This window comes from Onychomys torridus, chromosome 3, assembly GCF_903995425.1.
Source record: "Onychomys torridus chromosome 3, mOncTor1.1, whole genome shotgun sequence".
Lineage (NCBI taxonomy): Eukaryota > Metazoa > Chordata > Mammalia > Rodentia > Cricetidae > Onychomys > Onychomys torridus.
In genome coordinates, this window is record NC_050445.1 from 51,303,910 (window position 1) to 51,331,148 (window position 27,239).

The 27,239-nt window shown below is 38.3% G+C and overlaps 1 protein-coding gene across 1 annotated transcript in view; it reads right to left on the bottom strand.

Moving 5' to 3' along the window:
* Cftr (CF transmembrane conductance regulator) overlaps positions 1 to 27,239 on the bottom strand; it is a 158,804-nt gene that overhangs the window by 112,803 nt on the left and 18,762 nt on the right. Inside the window, exons 3-4 of the mRNA XM_036181863.1 lie at positions 20,144 to 20,254; positions 3,560 to 3,668 (exon numbers count right to left, since the gene is read on the bottom strand). Coding sequence (XP_036037756.1) covers positions 3,560 to 3,668; positions 20,144 to 20,254 — 220 coding nt within the window. The remainder of the gene's footprint in view (positions 1 to 3,559; positions 3,669 to 20,143; positions 20,255 to 27,239) is intronic.

The window sequence follows — 27,239 nt, forward strand, 5'->3', positions numbered from 1 at the left end:
AGCCTATAGGCTGAAGATGATGTCCCAACACTGTGGAGAAACCTCAGGTGACTGTCCAGGCAGCTGGCTGTTTCTGTCAACTCACATTTTTTTTTTTTTTTTGGAAGCTGCTTGCATGCACTTCCTGTTTTTATTTTTTATTAGGTAGTATTATTTCCTTCTTGTGTCTCTGAAGGAGTTGAAGATCAGTTAGTTATAGTTATAATTATCATTGTTAAGGATTTCAGAAAAACTCACTAAGAGCTGTAAGTGTATAAATTTGAAAGATGTTATAAGACAGTTCCGTTAGCAATATAAGTTAGGATAGAAAGTGAATCAGGTACATTTTGGACTTACCAAAATAGGATAGATAATGGAATTATTTTCTCTGAATTTGTCAAATGCAAATGGACTAGACATTGTTTAGGTATTTATTGTTTGTATATATGGTATATACAGTTATTGTACTTTTGTATATAGTTTTTCTTATATTAGTTATAACTTTTTCTTTTTTTTAAAATAGAAAAGGGGAAATATAGTGATATTTTATTTGTATTGAAATGTGATTTTGTTTATATGTTAATAAAGTTGCCTTGAGGTCAGAGCAAGCCAGAGCAGAAACTGGGTGGTAGTAGTGCACACCTTTAATCCCAGCACTTGGGAGGCAGAGCTAGGTAGATCTCTGTGTGTTCAAGGACACAGCCAGCATGGCAGACACATGCCTTTAATCTCAATAGCAACCAAAGAAGACCTGGAGGTCTGTACAAACAGGCAGTGACGAGGAGGTCATGTGGCTGGGTTTACCAATGAGAAAACAGTACAGAAAATCTGTAAAAAAAGATAGGACACAGAGAGGTAGCTCTCTTGCGGAGAGGAAGAACAGCAGAAGCAGTGAAGGGTAAGGTTTTCTGCTCTTGCTCTGACCTCATGGTTTTTAACTCTGCAATTGGTTCTGTGTTTCTTATTTAACAAGCCGGTTACATCTACAATAACCCATTGCTCTTCTGCACTGGAAGTCTTAAATATTAAAGACAATGCTGTGTCTGGCTGCTGAGTCAAATAAAGAAAAACAAGTGTATAGTTAATGGGGATGTACCATAAGTAATATGATTTAAAATTGCATCACTGTTGTAGAAATAAGGGCCTTTGTGATGGTATGTCCTTTTTCTTAACCTTTCACAGTTGAAAGCAAATTTTATTCTATCAGTACTGAAAACAACCAAATGGTTAATTTACCACAATTATGATATACAGAGACTAAAGATATAAACACATTCTGAATGTCCCTCTACATCTATACAAGAATTGCAGCAGTTTCCATAATCTTTGCTTATTTAATAGGAAGCATAAATGCCCAGAGAGAACACTCCAAACAATAAAGCAATGGCATCAGTTACTTGACAGATAGAAGCTTATTAAAATGGCTAAATTTTCTCCCACTCTCACTGTAAGTCCTTAAAAGAATAAAGAAAACAGAGGCTGGTAAGGGTAGTAGAGATAAGGATACAGGGATAGCTTGGTTAACAGCTACAAATTCACAGGTGGAAGGAATATGTTCTACTATGAAATACTGGCAATAATATTTTAAAAAAATCTTGGAGGGATTTTAATTATCTCACCACAAAGAAATGATAAATGTTGGAGCAATTTATATGTTATTCTCAATAGATCATGAAAAATGTGTACATATATTGAATTATACACTGTACATTTTATAAATAAGGACAATTTGTGTATGTCAAATAAAATTTTAAAATAAAAATTAAATTGAAAAAATTATTATATGGAATGCCTTGGAAATTATACTCACCTAAGTAAGATCTAGTTTTCATTTTTTTACAGCTTTGAACTGTGTGGCCTCAGTGGGGCTTTGTGTGGGCTGGGTGAGAGAGGAAGAGAAGGGTAGAGCACCCTCAGCATCTCTACACGTTCCCTGTTCACTCTCTTCCTCATGCCTTCTCATTTTGCACATTTAGCTGCTCTCTCCCATAAGGACCTTTCCTCACCAATATTCTGCTGGGTACCGGCAGAAATCTGATGTTTGAATCTAAAAGCTCTGATGAGTCCAGAGAAACATGCCAGGATTCTCGCTAGCTCAAAAGCACTTTGAATCATTCAACTCACAGATAATGAATACATTGTGAATAACTTTGAGATTTTTCAGCTAGATAGTTTTAATTTTGAAAAGTGTTAATATTTCTCTATATTTACTGCATTTCCCTGTTCTGAGATTCTACTCACTAGTAGATCTTGACTGAAATTAGCTTCAAATTCTCTGGATGTGGTCACTGATGAAAATGGCCTCAAAGATACCTTTAAAAGATAATTCATTCTTCTCTCCCTCCCTCTTTCTCTCTCTCTATGCATATATATATATATATATATATATATATATATATATATATATATATATATTTCATAACACATATTATACTATAAGAAATTTATCATCTTTCATACAGGGAGATCTAGAGATCTAACCATAAATAACAGATCTATAATATATAACATAAAACATTATTTATTATATGTGAATATGATGTATATGAATCTATCTATATATAAATATGTGATGAGACTAATACACATAAATTTGCTTACAAAGAAATAAAAATCTATGCACTCATATATTTATATTAATGTGTGTGTGTGTGTTAAGGAAAGCCCTAGAAGAATTTCTTCTAGAAGATAACAGCATTAGAAAACATTCTGTACCTAATTATGGTCAATTTTGTCAATTTCAGTTGTTAATGAATTTTTCTTGGGCAGGATAAAGTAAACTTCTTTAAGTAGTATAGCTGTCCATGGATGGGTTCATACAGATCTGAGGAGAAACCAAGCCTGACTAGCTGAGGGTAAAGACCAGAGGAGACACAACCCAAGTCCAGTGAAAGAGAACACCCAAAGCGTTATAGTGTTGAGTGGTTAAAGCAGACGACATATTTCCACTGTCACTCTCTTTTACAGGATGCAGCCAAGCATTCAAGTGACACTAATGACATAGTAAACAACACCCAAGTCACTTTTGAGATCACCTGGGGAGCACATCCTAAGTCAGTAAACACCACGAAGTCTGGGTGTCCAGGCTTGCTAGTCTCCTTACACTGATGGAGCCAGGATGCTGATAAAATACATTCAAGTGTACCTCACTGCCTCATTTGAAACCTGCGCTATGTTTTGAGAAACAATTCAATTTATATATTATATGTATAACTTCAAACTATCATAAACATCCTTCCATATATTGACGGAATGGGTCCTTACTCTTGTCACGAACATTCTCTTTTTGAATACAGAAAAGTAAAGATGCCAGTAATCTCATAGACTCTCAAGATGTTGTGATCTGGATTCATAAGAGAAAAATTTTTAAACAAGTAATCTGCTTTACTGGATCCATCTTAATTACCAACTGTAAATTGAAACCTGCATTTCAAGAGTTTCCACTTATTTTAATTTTAGGTGGTTTGTGTTTAGGTGGTTTGTAATAGAATCTTATAATAACTTTTTTTATCTTTCTATAATCACAAAACTACTATATCTCAATAATACGTGACACTCTATTTACGAGTGAGAGTCTTACCCCTAGGTATAACAAGATTCCAAAGAAGATGAATCTCCAGAGAAAGCATCGCCGAAGGGCATTGATGAGCTTGGGGTCCTTCCTTGAAGCTTGTTCCCTGTCCCATTCTCTGCAAAGAATAAGAAAATAAGATCAATGAGCTGCAGGTGCAAGTTTCTGAGTTATTCTATTTCCCTTCATAGCTTCCACCCACAAGTATGTTCATGGAGATTAACACACCATGATAAAAGGAGAACACATTGTGAAGTGTCCCCAGCACCAACCACTCAATCAGATATTTGGTGGAATTTGATGCTGTCACATAATTACTCTGCTTCATTTCATAAAACTACTAAGTTGTGTGTGTTAAGAAAGTGCACTAGGCTTCTTCAGAGTGATGGCGAGGGTGAACGAATGATGAATAATACTTAGGATGCATCTGTGCTCAGAACAAGATCAAAAAATGAAAGATTATTCTAAGCCTTCCCCCTCATCTCATGATATTTATGTTTTTAACTGTCACAGATTTTTAATATTTTAATTTTAATTTAATATTTAACTTTCAAACAAAATAGTAAGTTAAAAAATCAGGTGGATTTTTAAAAATTTTTTCACTTTTAATTAATATAATTTCATCATGTCTCCTCCCTCTAACCCCTCCCCACCCCTCCTCCTCATTCCTTCTCAAATTCATAACCTCTTTGTCTTTAATTGCATTTGCATTTGACATATGCAGCCTGCTGAGTTGTTTTAGCGTTGTTTGTGTATATGATTTCTGGGCTGAACCCTTGGTATTGGACAGCCCTCTAGGGAGCTCACCTGTGGGAAAGAGCATTTCTCTCTCCGTTACCTTTTGTTCTTTGTCTAGAGGTGAGGCTCAGGAAAGAAGGGGTGAGCACTAAAAGAGCCCGATTGCCAAAAAGCCTACTGTGAGATGTGTCTCCTAGAAATGACAGGGATGCTACACCCATGATACCTCAGTAATCTGGTTGCCTAAAACAGACCTGAACAATGACAATACCAATAGACATGCTAATGAAAGGGGAACATCAGGTGAACGTTTTAATGATTTAACACAAGAAAAACCTATTTGGATTTTTAAAGGAAAAGCATGGAAGAAAGAAACATCATTAAACTTCAGCATCCAACTACTGAAATCATTTAGTAGTGTATAAGTCTTTGAAAAGAGAGAAAAATAAAAATGTTTTATACTAAGTATAGGCACTAAATAGTATTGATAAACTAGCTGAAGTCTAATACTTGAGTTTTATTTTCAGTACTCCTAGAGTATTAGCTGGTTGTTGCCACTGCTGTCTATTAAGAAAAGTATTTTCTTAATTTTTGCAATGGAATAAAATATGTCTTATTGTCACCTTCATATTAATTTTCAAATTGTTCTCAGATGGAAAAATCCCATGAACCACATACAAGAACTGAATACTTAGATAACGGCCTGTATTTCATGAATGGCTATTCTCATTATTATCCAATTTTCATAGCTAAATTGGTTCTACATCATGAGAGAGGAAGAACATATAACTGAGATTTGATGAAAAGCTTGGCAATCTCAATACAAGGACTCATTAAAAATGCTCATTAGAATTTCAATTAGAACTTAGTGATATCTAGGAAATGCAGAAAAGGGACTGTCCATAAACCAAAGAAATAGTCTCAAGGTAAAGATATCAATAACAATGAAGTAGTAAGTACAAAAAAGGTCACATTTGATAAGAGATCTCTGGTATCCCTCATCAATGCAACTGTACGAACATGGTCAGAACAGAAACTATATTTCAGGTATTGAGATATAAATGGATAATATAAATGGAAGATCAGAGCTGCAGAGAATTGTCAGCTATGAAATGGGAGAGACGTAGTGACTTGAGAGAAATGAAAGCTGTTGTTTTAATTGGTGGGACTTGAATAATTTGTAACTATAGGAGGAGTTAGCATCAAGAGTTGATAGTATTGATCCAGCAGCACATTAAAAAGGCTTAATGAGGGGAAGGAGTTCTAGACTTATAAAGCTCATAAGTTAGTTAGGAACATAGAGTGGGTGTGTAGTTTTCATACTACAGTGATACAGATGATTCAATTACATGGCCACAAAAGTGAACCAGTGGAGTCAAAGTACCTCTACCAACAAACTGAAAACTTGGGGTCACTTCCCAAGGGTGTAAAGGAGTAGTTTCAATAAATTTCTAAAAAAAAATAAGACGAAGAGATAAAATTATAAGAACAACAATTATAAATATTAGCATTTATTTGTTATTAGAATTTATCTATCATTAGACAAAGAGGTTGAATTAAAATAAAATAGATGTATTTTAAAATAATCAAAATGAGCTGGGCAGTGGTGGCACATGCCTTTAATCCCAGCTCGTGGGAGGCAGAGCCAGGCCGATCTTTGTAAGTTTGAGGCCAGCCTGGTCTAAGAGTGAGTTCCAGGAAAGGCGCAAAGCTACACAGAGAAACCCTGTCTCGAAATACAAAAACAAAACAAAACAAAAACAAAAAATAATCAAAATGAGGGTCAGGAAACTAAGCAGAAAAATAATGTTGGGTCAGATAATTCTATACATTTGGTGATAAAAGAAAAAACAGAGAAGGAGAAGGAAGGAAGGAAAGAAGGGAAGGGGAAGGAGGAAGGAAGAGTTATCTTTTCTGAGGCATAGAAAGGTATGAGCATAGAGTTCTGAGAAGTCCACCTAAGAAGAAAGCTAGTCTACAGAAAAAAGCCAGCACAGGGCAAATGTCACAGCAGATATTTTCGTGTTTGGAATCATTGACTCCCTCGACTAGTTCTCTACCTAGACATTCCCAGAGTTTAGGCTTCATGAACTATTAAATGTCCTCCTTTTAATTGATAACCTAGGTGATTGGGCCTCTGTCATTCACAATCACAATGGCCCCAACCAATACTCAGAAAGGGGGACTCTGAAAAATTCACCTGGACTGAATTAACAGCTTCATTATTCAGTGGTTGGCAAATTACATTATCTCTAAGCTGTGGCTTGCTCCTCTGTAGGCTGAAGATAATTATGGTTTTCTTCCAGAGGGGTCAAGAGGAGAAAAATTATGCATGATACATGACAGATCGTCAAAACTATGAAATTTTTATATTTCTTTGATATTCAATAGGTATTGCCTTAAGGTTTCCAGGTAGAGTAGCATCCACACATTCAGATTTTGAAGGTGACACTCCAGGTGCTCACCACCAGCAGCCTACACAAGGCCTGACTACAGCCCTCAGGAATTTTGCACCAGATGCCCAGACTCCACATCCTTGTGCAGTCAGCAGGCCAGTTGGCTACCCTTTCTTAGCTACCTACTCTGCCCCAAATTTCCTGCAACAGCTCCACAAATGGAAATGGCATTGCAACCCAGCTGAGACTTAGTCCTCATGAACATTGCAGATACCTATACTGAAAGATAGCGACTTGAATGAAAATGAGGAGGAAGAGGAGGGATCTCAACAAACCACTTCAAATGTACAAGTCCCAACACAGAAATGAAGGTACCATGTTTCCTCCACAAATTACTAATCCCACAATTACAGCACCTAAATTAAGATAAGCTAGAAGATTATAAGTATATTCAAACAACTAAAAAAGGCATGAATATACTACAAAAGAACAAACAGATTAATGAAATAAAGGAGTGAATACAAGATATGATAATGGAATTCAACTAACAGAACTGCTGGGGAAACAAACTGAAATCATTCCAGAAATCAAAGAAAAATCAATAATCAAAATAAAAATCTCAGTGGGAAGTCTCACCAGTAGAATGGATCATGTAGAAAACAGAGAATTGGGGCTGGAGGACAAGATACAGGTGGATTACTCAGTAAAAGTAAGCAATGAGTCTTAAAAATATATATGAACATAACCTGTGAAACCTCTGGAGCTCCATAGTGAAGGCTTTGCAAATATTGTCACTAAAACCATATAAGAAAAAGGCCAAACCTAGAGAAAGAGATGCCCATCTAGGTACAAGAGGCCTTACAGAACACCAAATAGGCAGGAAAAAATGTTAGGTCACTCTAAGGGCAGGGCCATCAGAATAGTACCTGATGATTCAACAGAAACTTTTCTTTTAAAAATGTATTTACATTTTACATGTTAGATCAAAACATAATTATATCAATTTGCTCTTTCTTCCCTCCAGCCCCTCTCAAGTCCCTTTCCTCCAATTCCTTCCATAACCCCAGACATCACTCCCAAATTAGTAGCCTCATCCTTGTGAATTATTGTTTCTTCAGAAAGGCTTGGGAAGGTATATTCCAAGTTCTAAAACTAATTGTAAACCCACACTATTATATTCAGCAAAATTATCTATTGAAATTTAAAGAAAGATAAAAACTTTCCATGGTAAAGGGAGATTCCAGGGTTTACAGGCACCAAGCCAGCTCTACAGAGGATGCAGGAAAGAATACGAGAGTCTGGAAACAGGATAAATAGAGTTCACAAGCACTCACAGAGAATAAAGCATTCCAGGGCAGTTAAACAAAAGAAGTCTCAAATCACCATAAAACCCTAAAATGACAGATATTAATATACACCTTTCAATAAAAAAAACTGCTAATAGTCTCAACTCCTCAATTGAAAGATATAGTCTAGCAGCTGGGATTAGAAAAAAAAATCCATCCTTTTGCTACTTCCAAGAAGCATACATCACAATCAAACATAGATACCAGCTATAAATAGATAGCATAAAAATGGTATTCTGAGTAAACAGGACTAAGAAATGAGCAGGCAGACCTATTCTAATACATGACAAGAAAAACTTCAAACCAAAACTACTCAGAAGAGAAGGAGGGTGACACATCACATCTATTAAGGAACAATCCATTAAGACGATATTACATTTAGATATTACAATTCTAAATCCATACATACAAAACAAAGCACACCAAGTTTCTTTAAAAAAAAAAAAATGAGTGGCTTCAAAACTCAGTTTCACCAATAGACAAGTCACATGGGCAAAAACTGAACAGAGAAATTTTGGAGTTAAAATGATACCATACTGCCCACCGGGGTTCTCCCATTGTGCTGTAAGCCTGTATTTAAGACCTCTTCCCTCCTTCAATAAACGGCATTCAAAAAGAAGGAGGAGGAGGAGGAGGAGGAGGAGGAGGGAGGAGGAGGGTGGTGGTGATCACGAACATGACGGGGAAACCCAGAGACAGCTGACTGGTGCTAGTTGGAGCTCTCTGACTCTGGACTGACAGCCCGGGAACCTGCACGGGACCGAACTAGGCCCGCTGCATGTGGGTGACAGTTGTGTGGCTTGATCTGTTTGTGGGGTCCCTGGCAGCAGGACCAGGACTTATCCCAAGTGTATGAACTGACTATTTAGAGCCCATTCCCTGTGGTGGGATACCTTGCTCAGCCTTGATGCAATGGGGAGGGGCTAGGCTCTCCTTCAACTTGGTATGCCAGACTTCGTTGACTAACATGGGAGGCCTTACCTACTCTGAGGAGTGGACGGGGATAGAGTGGGAGGGAGGTGAGGAGGCGGGAGAAAGGGAGGGAGGGGGAACTGGGGTGGGTATGTAAAATGAAAAAAAATAATAAATAAATATATTTAAAATAAAAAATGAAAAAATAATAAAATAAAATGATACCATAAATCAATTAGACCTAACAGACAACTACAAGTAAACCACAAACTCTAAAAGGAATGGATAATTTGAAGATACAAATGACCTATAAAGCAAAATCAAGATTAAATAAATAATTTAAACTACTCCATAACAGTCAATGAGAGAGTAGTAATTAAACCCCTTACTTAAAAAAAACAAAAAACATAGCACAGAATTTTACTAGACCTTCAAAGAATACCAATATTCCTCAAATTGTTCCATAAAATAGGAAAAGAAAGAAAATACCCAAATTATTTTTACAAAGCTTTTATTAACCAATCTCAAAGACCCAACAAAAGTGAGAATTATAGAACAGTCTTATTGATGAACACAGAAGTGAAAATTCTCAATAAAATACTTATAAATCAAATTCAGGAGCATATAAAATATCACCTATGATGATTAAGTCAGTTTCATCCCAGAGATGCAGGGAGTATTCAACAAACATAAATCAATAAATACAATATATCAAAAAATACACCCAGGGACAGAAACCACACAAATAAAAAATCCTTAGAAATAGATATACCTTTGACAAATTCCGACATTCCTTCGTGATTAAAGTCCTGAAGAAACATGTTGACAGGAAACGTGTCAACATACTAAGGGGAATATACAACAAGCCCACAGCAAACATCATGGTAAATGGAGAAAACTCAAAGCATTTCTGCTATAATCAGGAAGATAGGATGTTCACCCTACCCTCTCCACTACTGTTCAATATAGTGCTTGATGTCTACTACAATAGTAGTATATAAAGTAGATATAAATAGGAAAGGAATAAGTCAGAGTATTCTTATTTTTAGATTGCATGATTCTTTCCATAAAAAGACCACAAATATTCTACCAGAAAAATCCTACTGATGATGAATATGTTCAGCAAAGAAACAGGATACAAAATCAACCCACAAAAGTAATCAGTAGCCTTCCCACAGAAATGACATGTACACAAAGAAAAAAATGAGGGAAAGAATTCCACTCACAATAGCCTCAAAAAATAAATTATCTTGGAATAAATCTAATCAAGGAAATAAAAGACTTGTACAATGAGAACTTTAAGACACCAAAAAAAATATATTTAAGAAGATAACAGAAGATGGTATCTTCCATACTTATTGATGAGTAGAGTTGATATTATGAAAATGGCTATTCTATCAAAAGCATTCTATAGAGTCCATGAAATTTTCATCAAGATCCAATGCAATACTTCACAGAAACTGAAAAAAAAACTTAAAATTCAAATGGAAACACAAAAGACATGCTAGCAAAAATATTACTGTAAAAATTTTCTAAAATATATACATACATGTAAATAAGAAGCATTTAAATGGAGTTACCCTGTAACAGAGGGATAATGCCACTCTTAGACACCATAGGCTAACAAGTAAAAATTCCAATGCCAGACATTGGTAATGTTGCTAGAGTTTCTGGTCACTGGCATCCCATAGACACCACCCCCAAACATTAAAGGCCATAAATTGTCAATGTTCTTGGTTAGCTTCCAGAATTTGATGGCAAGACCCTACTTCTGAAGTCACCGCATACTTGAGTCATAGGATGTGAAAAAAATCAATCAGGTACCAACATAGAAGCTTCATCCTTAGAGGCTAGTGATTATAGTGTGGAAAGTTCTATATATGCTACTAGAGGAGAAAAGTAACAGTCTTGTGCATTTGTAAACCACGTCATCTACAAGAACACTAGCTTTGGAAAGGTATGTGCATAAGGAGAATAATAACATGAATGCTATAGGAGTAATCAACCCCTTTCTGATGAATTGAAAGCATACTTTATGAGATAGAAGTTATACTTGGTACCATTAACTGGACTATATCATAACCCTAGGGGAGAAGCTAACACTATTATTCTGCTAAGTGGACATAGTATTAACCTACTACCTAAGTTCCCATCTTTTATCCACAGACTAGCTCATGTCTCAACCCTCATCAGATAAGGAGTAGACAGCAACTAATTTAGAGAGCCACAACTGACCAGTGTGTAGACAATAAGTGACTATGGAATCCTCAGCTCTAAATGGGACACCTATCTGGTCAGAGATCATCATGGAAGAGGGTGTGGGATAACTTTCAGAACTAGAGTTATTGGACATCTCTAGCAAAATAGTATGTGCTATGAGTATTTGCTGGACATGGCAGCACTCTTGCACAGCCCAGGTCCTATGGCCATAGTCTGTATACAAGTGCTGAGGGGCTGCTTAGGCTCTACACTCATGCACTAAATCCCCTTATTAAAGGCAAACCCCTCCCCTTCTCTCTTCCTCTCCCTTTCCATGAGGCTGTGTCTGCACCTCCTCTTTCCCCCCTTTCCAGTCTCCTCTTCTCTTCCTTTCTTATTCTTTCTCTCCTCATCCCTTATATGCAGAGGCACACTCTGCATTCCAAATTCAATAAACCAAATTTAAAATAAGAAAATATATACTGTAAGTTTTTTTGTTTTGTTTTTGTTTTTGTTTGTTTGGTTGGTTTTTGGTTTTTTGAGACAGGGTGTCTCTGTGTAGCTTTGGAGCCTGTCCTGGATCTTGCTCTGTAGGCCAGGCTGGCCTTGAACTCAAAAAGATCCACCTGGTTCTGCCTCCTGAGTGCTGGGATTGAAGGTGTGCGCCACCGCCCAGCAAAATACATACTGTAAGTTTTTTACCTCAAAGAATCCTAATATATTTTGTTTTAACATCAGAAAGTTAAAGTACTTCTACTTTATACATTCATAATAGAAACCAGTATTTTAAGAATATTCAACTGACATAGGTTTTGATTAAAAATTTTTTAGTTATTTTTATACTACTGTGACAACACACCATGACCAAGGCAACTTAGAGAAGAAAGAGCTCACGGGGGGGGCTTACAGTTTTAGAGGGTGAGTTCATGACCATTTTAGCGGGGAGCTTAGCAGCAGGCAGACAGACACAGTGCTTGAGCAGCTTCATGCATCCATGAAGCAGAGAGAGCTAATTTGGAATAGCATATGCTTTTGAAAACTTAAAGGCCACATCTCCTAATCGTTCCCAAAAGGTTTCACCAACCAACTGAAGGCCAAGTATTCAAGTATATGAACCTGTGGGGGCTACACTCATTCAGACCACCATAATAATAAACATTTTCAATTAAAAAATATTTTGAAAGCAAGTCAGACATGGTGGCACATTTCTATAATCCCAGGACTTGAGATGCTGAGGGGAAAAAAAGGTGGCTTTGAGGCCATCCCAAACATGTAGTCAGATTAAGGCTACCTTGGGCTAAGAAATAAGATCTTGTCTCCAAAGATCAAGTCTAGGAAAGTACCTCATTCTTACAGTGCTTGTCAAGCAAGGACAAGGGCCTGCATTTCATCCCTACTGTCACAAACACTTTGGAAACAAATTAGATAATCTGCTTTATTATGATGTTATTTTATTCTTCCATATACTCCTTCATGTCTTTTAAAAATACGTCAATTCTCAGAATATACATCATTTATTTTATTAAAAAAGGCCATTTCCTAAGAAAATAATTATTTTTCATTTATGGTTTCATTGTTTAATTCAGCAAGAGTGTAAGATGCTCCTATTATAAATGTGGCATTTAGCCCATCTGGACCAGAGGTGAGTGCCTGGGGTTTTAGTCAGAGAGGCAACCGCCCCTGTGTCCCACCCCTGGGCACCAGCCATCCCAGGAGGACCTGCCCAACTTGGCCCCAGTTTCCGGGCATTTGGTGGGCCCTGTGGGAAGGCTCCCCTTTTCCAAGACTGCAGGCAGACCCTGCAGTCTCCACATCTTGCCCCCACACCCATTTGCCCGAGATCCCAGCCACTTCCTGAGACTCAGAGAACAGCCCCCAGCTTCCATCCTACCCTGGAACTCCCACCTGAACCAGAGGTGAGTGCCTGGGGTCACACCCAGAGAGGCCGCACCTGGGTCACAGCCCTGAGTACCAGCCACTCCAGGGAAGACCTGTCCAACTGGGCCCCAGGTTCTGGCCATAGGTAGGGCAGGACCCCCCCATCCTCACCAGGAAGGTTCCCCCTCTCCAAGACCCTCTGGTGAACCCTACAACCTCCACGCCCTGCCCCCACACCCATCTGCCGAGACCCCAGCCACTTCCAGAGACTTAGAAACAAGCCCCCAGCTTCCATCCTGCCCCAGAACTCCCATCTAGACCAGAGGTGAGAGCCTGGGGTTGTAGTCAGAGAGGCAACCACCTCTGGGTCCCACACCTGGGCACCAGCCATCCCAGGAGGACCTGCCCAACTTGGCCCCAGTTTCCGGGCATTTGGTGGGCCCTGTGGGAAGGCTCCCCTTTTCCAAGAGTGCTGGCAGACCCTGCAGTCTCCACACCCGGCCCCCACACCCATTTGCCTGAGACCCCAGTCACTTCCTGAGACTCAGAGACCAGCCCCCAGCTCCCATCAACCACGGAACTCCCATCTGGACCAGAGACCCCAGGCACTTCTGGAGACTTAGAGACCAGCATCCAGCATTCCATCCTGCCCCGGAACTCCCATCTGGACAAGAGGGGCTCCCATCTGGACAAGATAAGGAGACCCCAGGGACTTCCTGAGACTCAAGAGTCCAGGCCCCCAGCTCCTATCCGGCCAGCACTCTCATCTGGACCAGACTTCCCATCCGGCCCAGTGCTTAGATCTGGACCAGAGAGAGGCTCCCTAAATCTGTCAGCTCTGTCTGGACCAAGTACACTACTGATAAGACCAAGAACGAACACAAGAGGAGATGGGCAGACGTCAAGGCAGAAGTACATACAACAAAATAAAGAGCAATACAGCATCACCAGAACCTAGCCCTTCTCCAACAGCTACACCTGAACATCACAGAATGGAAGAAGCAGAAGAAAACAACCTGATAAGTAACATCATGAAGAGGCTAGAGCCTTATATAGAAGAAATGAAAAATAAAGTGGAGGAACAGACGAACAAAAAATGGGAAGAACGCTATAAAAAAACTAGAGAAAAGGACAATTAAAGCAGAAGAAAACAGTAATTCCCTGAAAGAAAATCATGAAAAAGCAAAGAAACAGACAAGGGAAACAGTCCAAGACCTGAAGAGGGAAATAGAAAAAATGAAGAAGACACTAGCAGAAGGAATGCTGGAAATAGAAAATCTGAGTAAACAAACAGGAACTTCAGATGCAAGTATAACCAACAGAATGCAAGAGATGGAAGAGAGGATCTCTGGTGTTAAAGATACGGTAGAAGAAATAGATTCATCAGTCGAAGAAAACACTAAAACCAACAAAGTCATGACCCAAAATATCCAAGAAATTTGGGACACCATGAAAATACCAAACCTACTAATAATAGGGATAGAGGAAGGAGAAGAATACCAACTCAAAAGCACAGAAAATATATTTAACAAGATCACAGAAGAAAACTTTCCCAACTTAAAGAAGGAAATGCCTATGAAGATAAAAGAAGCCTATAGAACACCAAACAGACTAGACCCCCAAAAAAAAATCCCCTCGCTACATAATAATTAAACAACTAAATGTACAGAATAAAGAAAGAATATTAAGAGCAGCAAAGGAAAAAGGCCAAGTGACTTTTAAGGCAAACCCATCAGAATAACACCCGATTTCTCAATGGAGACTTTGAAAGCCAGAAGGACCTGGACAGATATAATGCAGACACTAAGAGACTATGGATGCCAGCCTAGACTAATATACCCAGCAAAACTTTCAATCATCATAGATTGAGTGAACAAGACCTTCCAAGACAAAACCAGATTTAAACAATACCTATCCACAAATCCAGCCCTACAGAAAGCACTAGAAGGAAAATTCCAACCTAAGGAAGGCAGATACACCCATGAAAACACAGGCAATAGATAACACCACAGCAGTAAACCACAAAGAAGAGAAGTACACACACACTACCACCAAAAAATAAAAATAATAACAGGAACGAACAATCACTGGTCATTAATATCCCTTAATATCAGTGGACTTAATTCACCTATAAAAAGACACAGACTAACAGAATGGATATGAAAACAGGACCGATCTTTCTGCTGCATATAAGAAACACACCTCACATTCAAAGATAGACACCTCCTAAGAATAAAAGGCTGGGAAAAGACTTTCCAATCAAATGGTCTTAAGAAGCAAGCTGGTAAGCCATACTACTATCGAGCAAAATAGACTCCAAACTAAAATCAATCAAAATAGATGATGAAGGACATTACATACTCATCACAGGAAATATCCACCAAGATGAAGCCTCAATTCTGAACATTTATGCCCCAAACACAAGGGCCCCCACATATGTAAAGGAAACATTACTAAAGCTTAAATCACATATAAAACCCCACACATTCACAGTGGGAGACTTCAACACCCCACCTTTCACCTCTGGACAGATCGGCCAAATTGAAGCTTAACAGAGACATAATGGTCTTAACTGATGTTATGGCTCAAATGGACTAGATATCTACATAACATTCCACCAGAACAAAAAAAGAATATACCTTCTTCTCAGCACCCCTTGGAACCTTCTATAAATCAACCACATACTTGGCCACAAAGCAAATCTCAACCGATACAAAACAATTTGGAATAACCTCCTGTGTTCTATCAAACCACCATCGTTTAAAGTTAGATTTCAACAACAACAAAAAAACCTATACAAATCCTACAATCTCATGGAAACTGAATAATGTTCAACTGAAGCACCAATGGGTTAAGGAAGAAATAAAGGAAGATATTAAAGACTTCCTAGAGATCAATGAAAATGAATACACCACATACCCAAACTTATAGGACATTATGAAAGCAGTGCTAAGAGGGAAACTCATAGCACTAAATGCCCACATAAAGAAGCTGGAGAAATCTCACGCTAGTGACTTGACAGCACACCTGATGAAAGCTCTTGAACAGAAAGAAGCAAAGTCTCCCAGGAGGAACAGACGCCAGGAAATTATCAAATTGAGAGCTGAAATCAACAAAATAGAAATAAAGAGAACAATACAAAGGATTAAAACAAAGAGTAGGTTCTTTGAGAAGATCAACAAGATAGACAAGCCCTTATCCAAACTAACCAAAAGACAGAGAGAGAGCATCCAAATTAACAAAATCAGAAATAAAAAGGGGGACATAACAACAGATAATGAGGAAATCCAGAGAATCATCAGGTCATACTTCAAAAACCTCTACTCCACAAAACTGGAAAATCTAAAAGAAATGGATAATTTTCTGGATAGGTACCACATACCTAAGTTAAATCAAGACCAGATAAACGATTTAAATAGTCCAATAACCCCTAAGGAAATAGAATCAGTCATTAAAAGTCTCCCAACCCCAAAAAAGCCCTGGACGAGATGGTTTCACTGCAGAATTCTACCAGATCTTCAATACCAATATTCTTTAAATTGTTCCACACAAAAGAAGCAGAAGGAATATTACCAAACTCCTTCTAGGAGGCTACAATTACCCTGATTCCTAAACCAAACAAAGATGCAACAAAGAAAGGTAACTACAGACCAATCTCCCTCATGAACATTGATGCAAAAATACTCAATATAATACTAGCAAACAGACTCAAGGAACACATCAAAACAATTATCCACCATGATCAAGTAGGCTTCATCCCAGGGATGCAAGGGTGGTTCAACATTCAAAAGTCTGTCAATGTAATACACCATATAAACAAACACAAAGAAAAAAACCACATGATCATCTCACTAGACGCAGAAAAAGCACTTGAAAAAATCCAACACCCCTTCATGATAAAGGTCTTGGAGTGATCAGGAATACAGGGAACATACCTAAACATAATAAAAGCAATCTACAGCAAGCCAACAGCCAACATCAAATTAAATGGAGAGAAACTCAGGAACAAGGCAAGGCTGTCCCCTCTCCCCATACTTATTCAATATAGTACTTGAAGTTCTACCCAGAGCTATGAGACAACATAAGGAGATTATGGGGATACAAAATCAGAAAGGAAGAAGTCAAGCTTTCCCTATTTGCAGATGACATGATAGTATATATGAGTGACCCCAAAAATTCAACCAAGGAACTGATACAGCTTATAAAAACCTTCAGCAACATAGCAAGATATAAGATAAACTCAAAAAATCAGTAGCCCTCCTATATACAATAGACAAACAGGCTGAGAAGGAAATCAGAGATACATCACCCTTTACAATAGCCACAAATGATATAAAATACCTTGGGATTACTCTAACTAAGCATGTGAAGGACCTATATGACAAGAAGTTTAAGTCCATGAAAAAAGAAATTGAAGAAGATGTCAGAAAATGGAAAGATCTCCCATGCTCATGGATAGGCAGGATTAACATAGTAAAAATGGCAATTCTTACCAAAAGCAATCTACATATTCAGCACAATCCCCATTAAATTACCAACACAATTCTTCACAGATCTGGAAAGAATAATACTCAACTTCATATGGAAAAACAAAAAACCCAAGATAGCCAAAAGAATTCTGTACAATAAAACAACCTCTGGAGGCATCACGATCCCCGACCTCAAGCTCTACTATAGAGCTACCATAATAAAAACAGCTTGGTATTGGCATAAAAACTGACATGTGGACCAATGGAATCGAATTGAAGACCCTGACATTAACCCGCATACCTATGAACATACAATTTTTGACAAAGGAGCCAAAAATGTACAATGGAAAAAAAGAAAGCATCTTCAACAAATGGTGCAGGCACAACTGGATGTCAATGTGTAGAAGGCTGCAAATAGATCCATATCTGTCACCATGCACAAAACTTAAGTCCAAGTGGATCAAAGACCTCAACATAAATCCAGTTACTCTGAACCTGATAGAAGAGAAAGTAGGAAGTAGTCTTGAATGCATTGGCACTGGAGATCACTTTCTAAATATAACACCAGTAGCACAGATGAGAGAAACAACCAATCAATGGGACCTGTTGAAACTGAGAGGCTTTTGTAGAGCAAAGGACACAGTCAACAAGACAAAGTGACAGCCTACAGAATGGGAAAAGGTCTTCACCAACCCCACATCTGACAGAGGGCTGATATCCAGAATATATAAAGAACTCAAGAAATTAGACATCAAAATGCCCAACAGTCCAATTAAGAAATGGGCTATAGAACTAAACAGAGAATTCTCCACAGAGGAAGTTCAAATGGCTGAAAGACATTTTAGGAATTGCTCAACATCCCTAATTATCTGGGATACACAAATCAAAAAGACTCTGAGATACCACCTTACACCTGTCAGAATGGCTAAGATCAAAAACACAGAAGAGAGCTTATGCTGGAGAGGATGTGCAGCAAGGGGAACTCCCCTCCACTGCTGGTAGGAATGCAAGCTTGTACAGCCACTTTGGAAATCAATATGGCGCTTCCTTAGAAAATTGGGAATCCATCTCCCCCATGACCCAGCTGTAGCACTCTTGGGCATATACCCAAGGAATGCTCAATCATACCACAAGGGCATTTGCTCAGCTATGTTCATATCAGCATTGTTTGGAATAGCCAGAACCTGGAAACAACCTAGATGCCCTTCAAGTGAAGAATGGATAAAGAAAATATGGTACATATACACAATGGAGTACTACTCAGCAGAGAAAAACAATGACATCATGAGGTTTGCAGGCAAATGGATGGATCTAGAAAAAATCATCCTGAGTGAGGTAACCGAGACTCAGAAGGACAAACACGGTATGTACTCACTCATAGGAGGATACTAAATGTAAAACAAAGATGATTAGGCTGCTACACAACTCCAGGGACGCTACCTAGAAAACGGGACCCTAGGAAAGACACAGGGATTGCCCAGTGACAGAGAAATGGATGAGATCTACATGAACAACCTGGATGACAGTGGGAGTAATGAAGGGCAAGATTTGAGGGAAAGAAAGCTTAGGGGAGCAGGAGATCCCAGCTGGATCAAGAACAGAAATGGAGAACAAGGAATAACAGTCCATGATAAATGATGACCACATGAGAACAGGAATAGGCAGAGTGCTGGAGAGGTCCCCAGAAATCCACAATGATACATCCTCTGTAGACTGCTGGCAATGGTCAAGAGAAAGCCTGATCTGACCTAGTCTGGTGATCAGATGGCCAAACACCCTAACGGTCATGCTGGAACTCTCATCCAATAACTGATGGATGTGGATGCAGAGATCCTCAGCCAGGCCCCAGGTGGAGCTCCAGGAGTCCAATTGTCGAGAAAGAGGAGGGACTGTAAGAGCATGAATTGTTGAGACCAAGATTGGAGAGGCACAGGGACAAATAGCCAAATGAATGGAAGCACATGAATTATGAACCAAAGGCTGTGGAGCCCCCAGCTGGATCAGGCCCTCTGGATAAGTGAGACAACTGAATAGCTTGAATTGTTTGGGAGGCATCCAGGCTGTGGGACCAGGACCTGTCCTTAGTGCATGAGCTGGCTGTTTGGAACCTTGGGCTTACACAGGGACACTTTGCTCAGCCTGGAAGGAGGGGACTGGACCTGCCTGTACTGAATCCATCAGGTTTAAATGAATCCCCAGGGTAGTCTTGGCTCTGGAGGAGATGGGAATGGAGGGGAGAGGATGGAGGGGAAGGTGGGGGTGGGGGTGGGAGGGGGGAAGACAGGGGAACCCATGGCTGATGTGTAAAATTAAAACACAAATATAATTTTAAAAAAGTTTAAAAAAAAAAGTGAAACAAAGAAAAACCCAAAGCTAAGAATGATCAAGACAGCAGAGTGTCTAAGGGACAGAGGCGGGTTCTACACAAGGATGACACACATTCTGAATCTTTGTTTCCATTGACTAACTACCTCTTTTTCTCTTTTTTGACTTTTTAAACTAATGTTTAATTTTGTAGTTACAAATGAAGATCTATTAAGTCCAAATAAAAATGTGGCATTTAAAAATGAAACCTCTAACATGCCAGTTTTCTGTTATCTAAAAGACATGAGAAATGCCTTTCTTCTGCTAGTAAAGTCATGGATAAGATCTTACCTTTCTAGCTTTTCAGATACATGATCAGCTGAATCAGAAGAAGGGGCTTGGTATATGTCCGACAACTCCAAGCGCTGTCTGTATCCTTTTCTCAAAATTGGTGTGGTCCAGCTAAAAAAGAGGAAGGCAGACAGATATAGTCAGTTGATTGGATCTCCAATACAGACATGATTATGGTACCAACTGTCATGTAGAAAATACAGTATGCATAAAGAAATATGAAAGTGAAATAAGACAACTTATATAAATATAATGATATTCATATCTTACTTGATATACTCATATAAACATCAACACCTCTTAGCTAATGACATTGCTTCTTTTTTAATAGACAAGTAATATATTACAGTTTAATCTTGCCTGAGAGGAAAATAGACTGAGAAACATAAGACAGACAATCAATACTCATAATTTTGTCAGTGTAGCCTAGGGTATTCTGAAATGAGTTAGCTATTAAAGGAACTGAGTATAAAGATAGACAGTGAGTAGTTGATACCAGTTAGCTGATAGAGTTAACTATATACATCTGTGCTGGAAAGTAGGGATCATCAAGTCTTTGCATTACCCTGTAGGTATTTCTTAGGAATCTAATTAATAGTGGTAGATGATATATCAATTTAATGATGGAAACTAGAGAAACTGATGGAGGAAAGCAGAATAGCCCTGTTTTCTCAAACATGCTGCTTCTAACTACTATGGAAAAGGCATGATAAACTTCACAAAAACAGAAATCAGAAATTCTAATTACACACACACACACACACACACACACACACACACACACACACACGTATATAATTGATATATCTATCATCTACCACTAGTGACAGTTCCTCCAATAAGCCCACACCTCCTAATCCTTGCCAAATAGTTTCACCAACTAGAGACCAAGTATTCAAATACAGGAGCCTATTGGGGCCCTTCTCATTCATACTACCATAATACTAAACATTTTCAATTAAAAAATATTTTAAAGCAAGCCAGATATGTTGGCACATACCTATAGTCCCAGAACTTGGGAGGGTGAGGCAAAAAGAAAGTAATTTTAGAGGCTATCCTGTGTATATAGTGAGTTTAAGGCTAGCCTTCTAATACATATATTAGAGAAGGCTGAGTACACAGTGAGTTTAAGGCCAACAATATATACATACATACATATATGGCGGGCTTACAGTTTTAGAGGGTGAGCACATACACACACACACACACACACACACACACACACACACACACACACACATGTATGTATATATGGTTGAAGACTGACAGAGAGGGAACTTCAGTAAAATGTAAAACATAAATCACATATCATGAGAAAATTATAAAGGAAATTAGAAAGAATGAAATTTTATGTATTTGTTTAAGAAAGGAATTCATCAGGATGTAGTAGCTTTCAAAACTGATTTCTCCCTCAGCACCTCTTTTTGTACCCCAGAGATTTCTAAGATTTATTATCACTGAAATTTCGTAATAATATAAAATAAAAATGCATGTTAAATGACAAAAAAGACAGCATCTGAGAAGCAAGATAAACACATAACAGAAAAGCATACAAAGTCATTCAAGAGAGAGTAAGGAAATGTCATGTCAAATGTCAACATACTTCTCCAGGGCATAATGTTCCAGGTGGCCCTCATGATTACCCTATCCCTGTTAACTAAGGGTCCACATTCTTCTTTATACTACCTTAGTCTCTGCCTTGCTCACTAGGACCAGCCCTATGTCCTTAATTCTTCTGTAGTTTGTCTTTAAGAATGATCCGAATTTAGTTCCAACCCTAAGACTAAGTAACTTCCTAGTTCCTTTCTTGCTAAGATATTAGTGAGTGACTATAGTTTAATGTGTCACTTCCCCCTTTAACTGGCAAATGTGCATTTTAACAAGAGCCCTCTTTAACAAAGGGCAGTAACTAGCTTTAGTCTTCATAACCCACTGTGATTCACTGGTCCTTCTTCCTGGAGGAAAAACCTAGTGAGTGTACACGAAAGTGGTCTGGCTGTATCAGAAGTGCTACAGCCATGCAGCGCCTCTGGTGACATCACCTGAAAAGGAGTGGCGCAAGCACCAACTCACTACCCAGTCGGCACCTCACAGACAGTGGTGTTGAAACACAGCTAGTACCCAGGATAGAGGATAAAATGGAGGCAGCAATGTGGGATGATGCGGTTTTGTGACTTAGACATTACCCTTAAGAAACTTGAAGCAGGGGTTTACTATCAATTTTTTAAAGTATCTATTTGGCAATTGCCAAAGAACTTCCACAATCACATTGTTATTTTCATTTTGAAACTTAGTAAAGCAAACAGAAGAAACGGGGTGTTGTCTGATTACCCAGCTTAGGAAATGGCACTCAGAGGCATAAAACTCTTCTGAACTAGTAATGTGAAAGGTTCCTCCACATTCTTTTGAATTTATTCTTTACCATGTTCAACTTTAGGAAAATTAGGTACAGTGGGTTGTAATAAAATGAGACACCTAAGTAGGAGAGTGAAGGCAGGGAGTGAAAACTAATAGGAAATTGGTAGGGTGAGGTCTGCAGACAAAAATAATCCTTTTTCCAGAAAATAAGGAAAGGCTGATCATTCACTGCTTCACAAATACTCTTACTATGATCAATTCAGGCTACCAAAGATGAGATCACTGAACACAGAACTGGAAAGAGAACTGAGCTGCATATAATATTAGTATGTCTACCACCTCAGAGATGTTGAACACAAATGCCCTCGATACCTTAACAGCAATACATAAGATAAATGCAAAGTGACTATTGAACTTTTGTTTATCATTTTGTAATGTAAGTTCTATAATTTGATATTTAATGACTATGTTTAGCAGTGAGCTCATAAATCATCTCAGCTAGAGAGATCCAGGTGTGTGCATCACTCCTGGCAGATGTTTGAAATCTCAGAAGACTGATGGCATGGGACAGAAAGAATGATGGTCTGTAGAACACAGTAAAAAAAAGAAAATGCATTACACCTACTAGCAGCCTTGTGCTCTCAGTACATTTGAAATCATTAAAAGCATGTATTTAAAAAGTATTTAAATGAGCAGAACCTCACTGTCTTCTAATACCATTCATCAAAAGGCATTTAGAAGAAATTTTAAAATCTTCTTAAGCCCTTAAAAAACTTTAAAAAATTAAGTATAATTCTTTTGGTCCATGTATAAGATTTAGTAGCCATTCTAATAAATGAGCTTCCAGCTCAGTTCAAAATTCACAATCTGTGGGATATTTTTAGAAAACTCATCTTTGTTATCCCAGAGTATTTTAAGATATTATATTACACTGTGACTAGTTTTATCAAGAGAACTATAGCCAAAAAACCATCAAGCCAAATAAATTCAGTAGTATAATGCCCAAGCTCATCACCTGTAATTATTAGTTAACATTTCTTGGTAGTTACACTACAGTATGCCTGAATTTATGTTTCCAAATTAAAGCTGGTTCAAAGTAAATTGTAAAAACTGAAATCTAGGGACAGTAGTGAGAATCAGTGGTTTACAGCAGATGCTGCTCTTATAAAGGACTAGGGTTTGATTCCCAGCACCCACATGGTGGCTCACAACTATCTGTAACTCCAGGTCGGCAGAATCTGACACCCTCTTGTGACATCTGAGGGCTCCAGGCACACATGTAGTAAATATATGTGCGTGCACACACAAACACAAACACACACACACACACACACACATACACACACACACACACACACACACACACACAATTTATATGAGGCCAAACCCTCATTCACATAAATAAATCTTTAAAAGAAGTTTAAAACCTATTCATCTAAGCTCTCTGCAGAATTAATCAATTTCTCCTAGCAATGAGTTCTCCATGTCAACTACAGAACAGTCTAAGAAATATAAAACAGAATTGAAGAACCAGGCATGCAGGTTTTAGACACTATGCAAAGCTAATATGACATCCAAGCCACTCTTTCTTTCAGTGAGGGACCTGTGTAAATTGAACAGTGTTCAAGCCAGGATTTTCACCTCAGTGTTTCTTCCATTAAAAAGCAATATACACTCAGGTATTTCATGAGTCTGAGTAGGCTCGACGGGACGACATAAGGCATTACATCGACAAGCTCCTTTTCCATCTTCCACTGCCCCTGCTAGTTTTCCCTTCACATCTAAATGACCTTATGACCAGCCACTAAATATGTCCAATGGACTTATAAATTGGTATTCCTAGAAAGTCTGATGGTTTTCAAAGTTAGGGGTTTTCTAACAGGAACTAGTTAATCAACTACGAGGTAGCAGACTTATAGCATATGCATATTTTTACAGTTTACTAACATTCAGGAGAAAAGCCCACCATCTCAGATCTACTGTTCTTTTCACTTACCCATAAGAAGCTTCAGGTTTTACTATGAACAATGCTAGTATTTTAGTTTTTAAAGACACACACTAATCTTGCTGTGTGTAATTTAGTTCATTTCTTTTCTTTGGGAAAACTCACTTCTATACAGAATGATTTGTAATTCTAATGAAATAATTTGTTCCCAGAGAGTGAGGCAGAAGTCCCTGCTTAGGAGTGCCAAACAATGCTCAGCCTCCTGTCCTAATATGCCAACGAGATGAGCAGTGATAAAAGACAGAGAGAGGAGACTTCATCCAAGTGGACCCACAGCGAAGAACAGAAAAGGGGCTTCTGTAGCTCCCCATCCCAAATCCATTCTCAGGATACTGGCAACAGCTTAGACTTACAGAGAAAAACCAAAAAGGTAGGGGCAAGACATGTGTATCACTAAAGAGTCTCGGTCAAACTGTGGTCTGGTCTCAATTCTTGTTCTACAAGGCAGTATAAATAAGTCATTATTGATTGTGAGAACCAGCCAGTTCCCGAGAAAGACAGCTCCTGCAGAGGGCCTGATTCCTGTGCATAGTGGTCTCTCTGTGCACTTCTGCTCTCCTGGAATCCAGAGTGACTAACAGCCTTACAGCAATCACTAAAGAAATGCAAGAGCATCTTGGGAGTCTAGAGGGGTGCTATAGAAGGGACAGTAAGATTTCTCACTCTTGTCTTTGTGCGTCTAGCCTTAAAAGAGGACGAAACAACTTAGCTATCATTTTTTAGACAAATACCACTTGAGAGATGTAAATACCTACATGCAAAGTTAAGACTCTAATCCAAAATTTTAAGACAAGGACAGGGGCACCAGGCTTTTAGCCTATTTACAGTGACCTGTGAGCCAAATGGGAAGTCAGGGTTCTTGAACAAGAACAATTTCCAAGTTTCTACTAATAATTTGTCCACTATAATGGCTATTAAAACATTGATTTTTCTCAAAACCTACCCTCCTAAAAGCCACATTTTTAAAGTTGACATTTAGCTTAATCTAACAGAGACACCTGGCATTTTCATCTACTGCAACTTGATACGAAGATTATGTATCAGATATTTTCAAAACCAAATCATTATTTACACAGAGAAATCATACTTTCACAGTATTTAGCATTAATTTTTATTAAACTAGTCTAATGCACAACATTTCTATCACAACTGACATGTTAGCCCACACTCATGACCTTTTTCCCTTCTCATGACCTTTTCCTTTTTAAATAAAATAGTTCTTAAGAAATCAAGTGAAAGTTAACCAAACACTAGAAATTTACTTATCATCCCCATAAATTTAGATGAGTTCAAAGTATCTCCCATTGTCTATATAGTCCTAACCAGCTAGAGCCACTGAAGGCAGACAGACACAAAGAAGTCACTGGAATCAGTTGTGTAGCATAGCTCTATCCTATCATTTTGCTTCAGCTATTCTCTAAGTGGTTATGAGGAGGTGGAATTTAATGCTAAAAATTAACTAACTTCTATAAAGTCTTTAACAACTTATGAATAGTATTTTGAATGCCACAACTGTTTTATCAACTTAGATTCAAAGTTATTTTATAGCCATATGTAGTATTTCAAAGAATTTTAGGAAAAAACTAAAATAGAGCCCAGTTAATAAAATTTCTATATAAAACAAGTAGACTTCAGGAATTCGATCTAACTTTAGACTTGCACAAAAACAAGCCAGACAAAATCCCAGCATGAAGGCAGGAGTGGCTACAAAGTCCCGCGCTTAGCTGAGATGCTACGGGCAATGGATGGCTGTCCACAGAGAGCGAGCCAGTTTGTTCCAGGACTCCAGACCTGAGAGACTACACATGCCACAGCAGGTGGTCCTACATTCATGCACACACTGGCAGCACGAAGTGGACTTGGGGGAGTTAAAAACAAATGGCACATGAATTTGGGAGGGGATGGTGGTGACAGTGACAGAGGAGGAGTGGGGGAGGTCTTGGAGTAGCACTGATCAAGACACACTGTATGCATACATTAAACTCTCAAATAAAAAATAACGAAAATAATAAATTCAATCTAAAAATCACAGAAATGTTGTCAGGCTGACTGGTTCAGCTGCTCTGATGGTTCCATGAAGAATTTGGCACTGAATTTGCTACATCTCCATAATAATGCTGAATATATAAGCAATGACCACTAACTAGATCAGCATGATTGACTTTACGAACACCATGCGTGACTGCTAATGCTTAGCCATTTCTGTGTTTGAGAGATAAATTATTCACAAAGCTCTCATTTTCAAAGGGATTATAGTTATTTTGTTTTAGATGGCTAAAATAGAATCTAATCAATGAATTTCAGAAGCTCTGGACAGCTAATTACTACTCAACAAAATGATCACAAATTCAAAAAAAAAAAAAAAAATCTTCTAAAGGCCTAAAGTTTATAAGCATTCTGGCAGTCTAATGGAAACCAGTTTGTAACTTTGTGGCAAGATGAATCCAATCCAAACTTTAAATAATAAAGTAAGTCTATCTATTTCATGAGCTACCTCTAAATATAAACTAGGGAGGAGATGGAAGAGAGAGTGAATGGGGAAAAGGGGGAGGAGAGATAAAGGAGAGGAGAGGGAAGAAAGGTAGAAAAAGACGGGAAGAAAAGGTTAGGGAAAGAAAGTTTCTCTCTGGAAAATGTGTGTGTGTGTGTGTGTGTGTGTGTGTGTGTGTGTGTGTGTGTGTGTGTATTTTCTTTTCAGTTGTCTTTTCTTTTCAAATATTTAGTAATGGACAT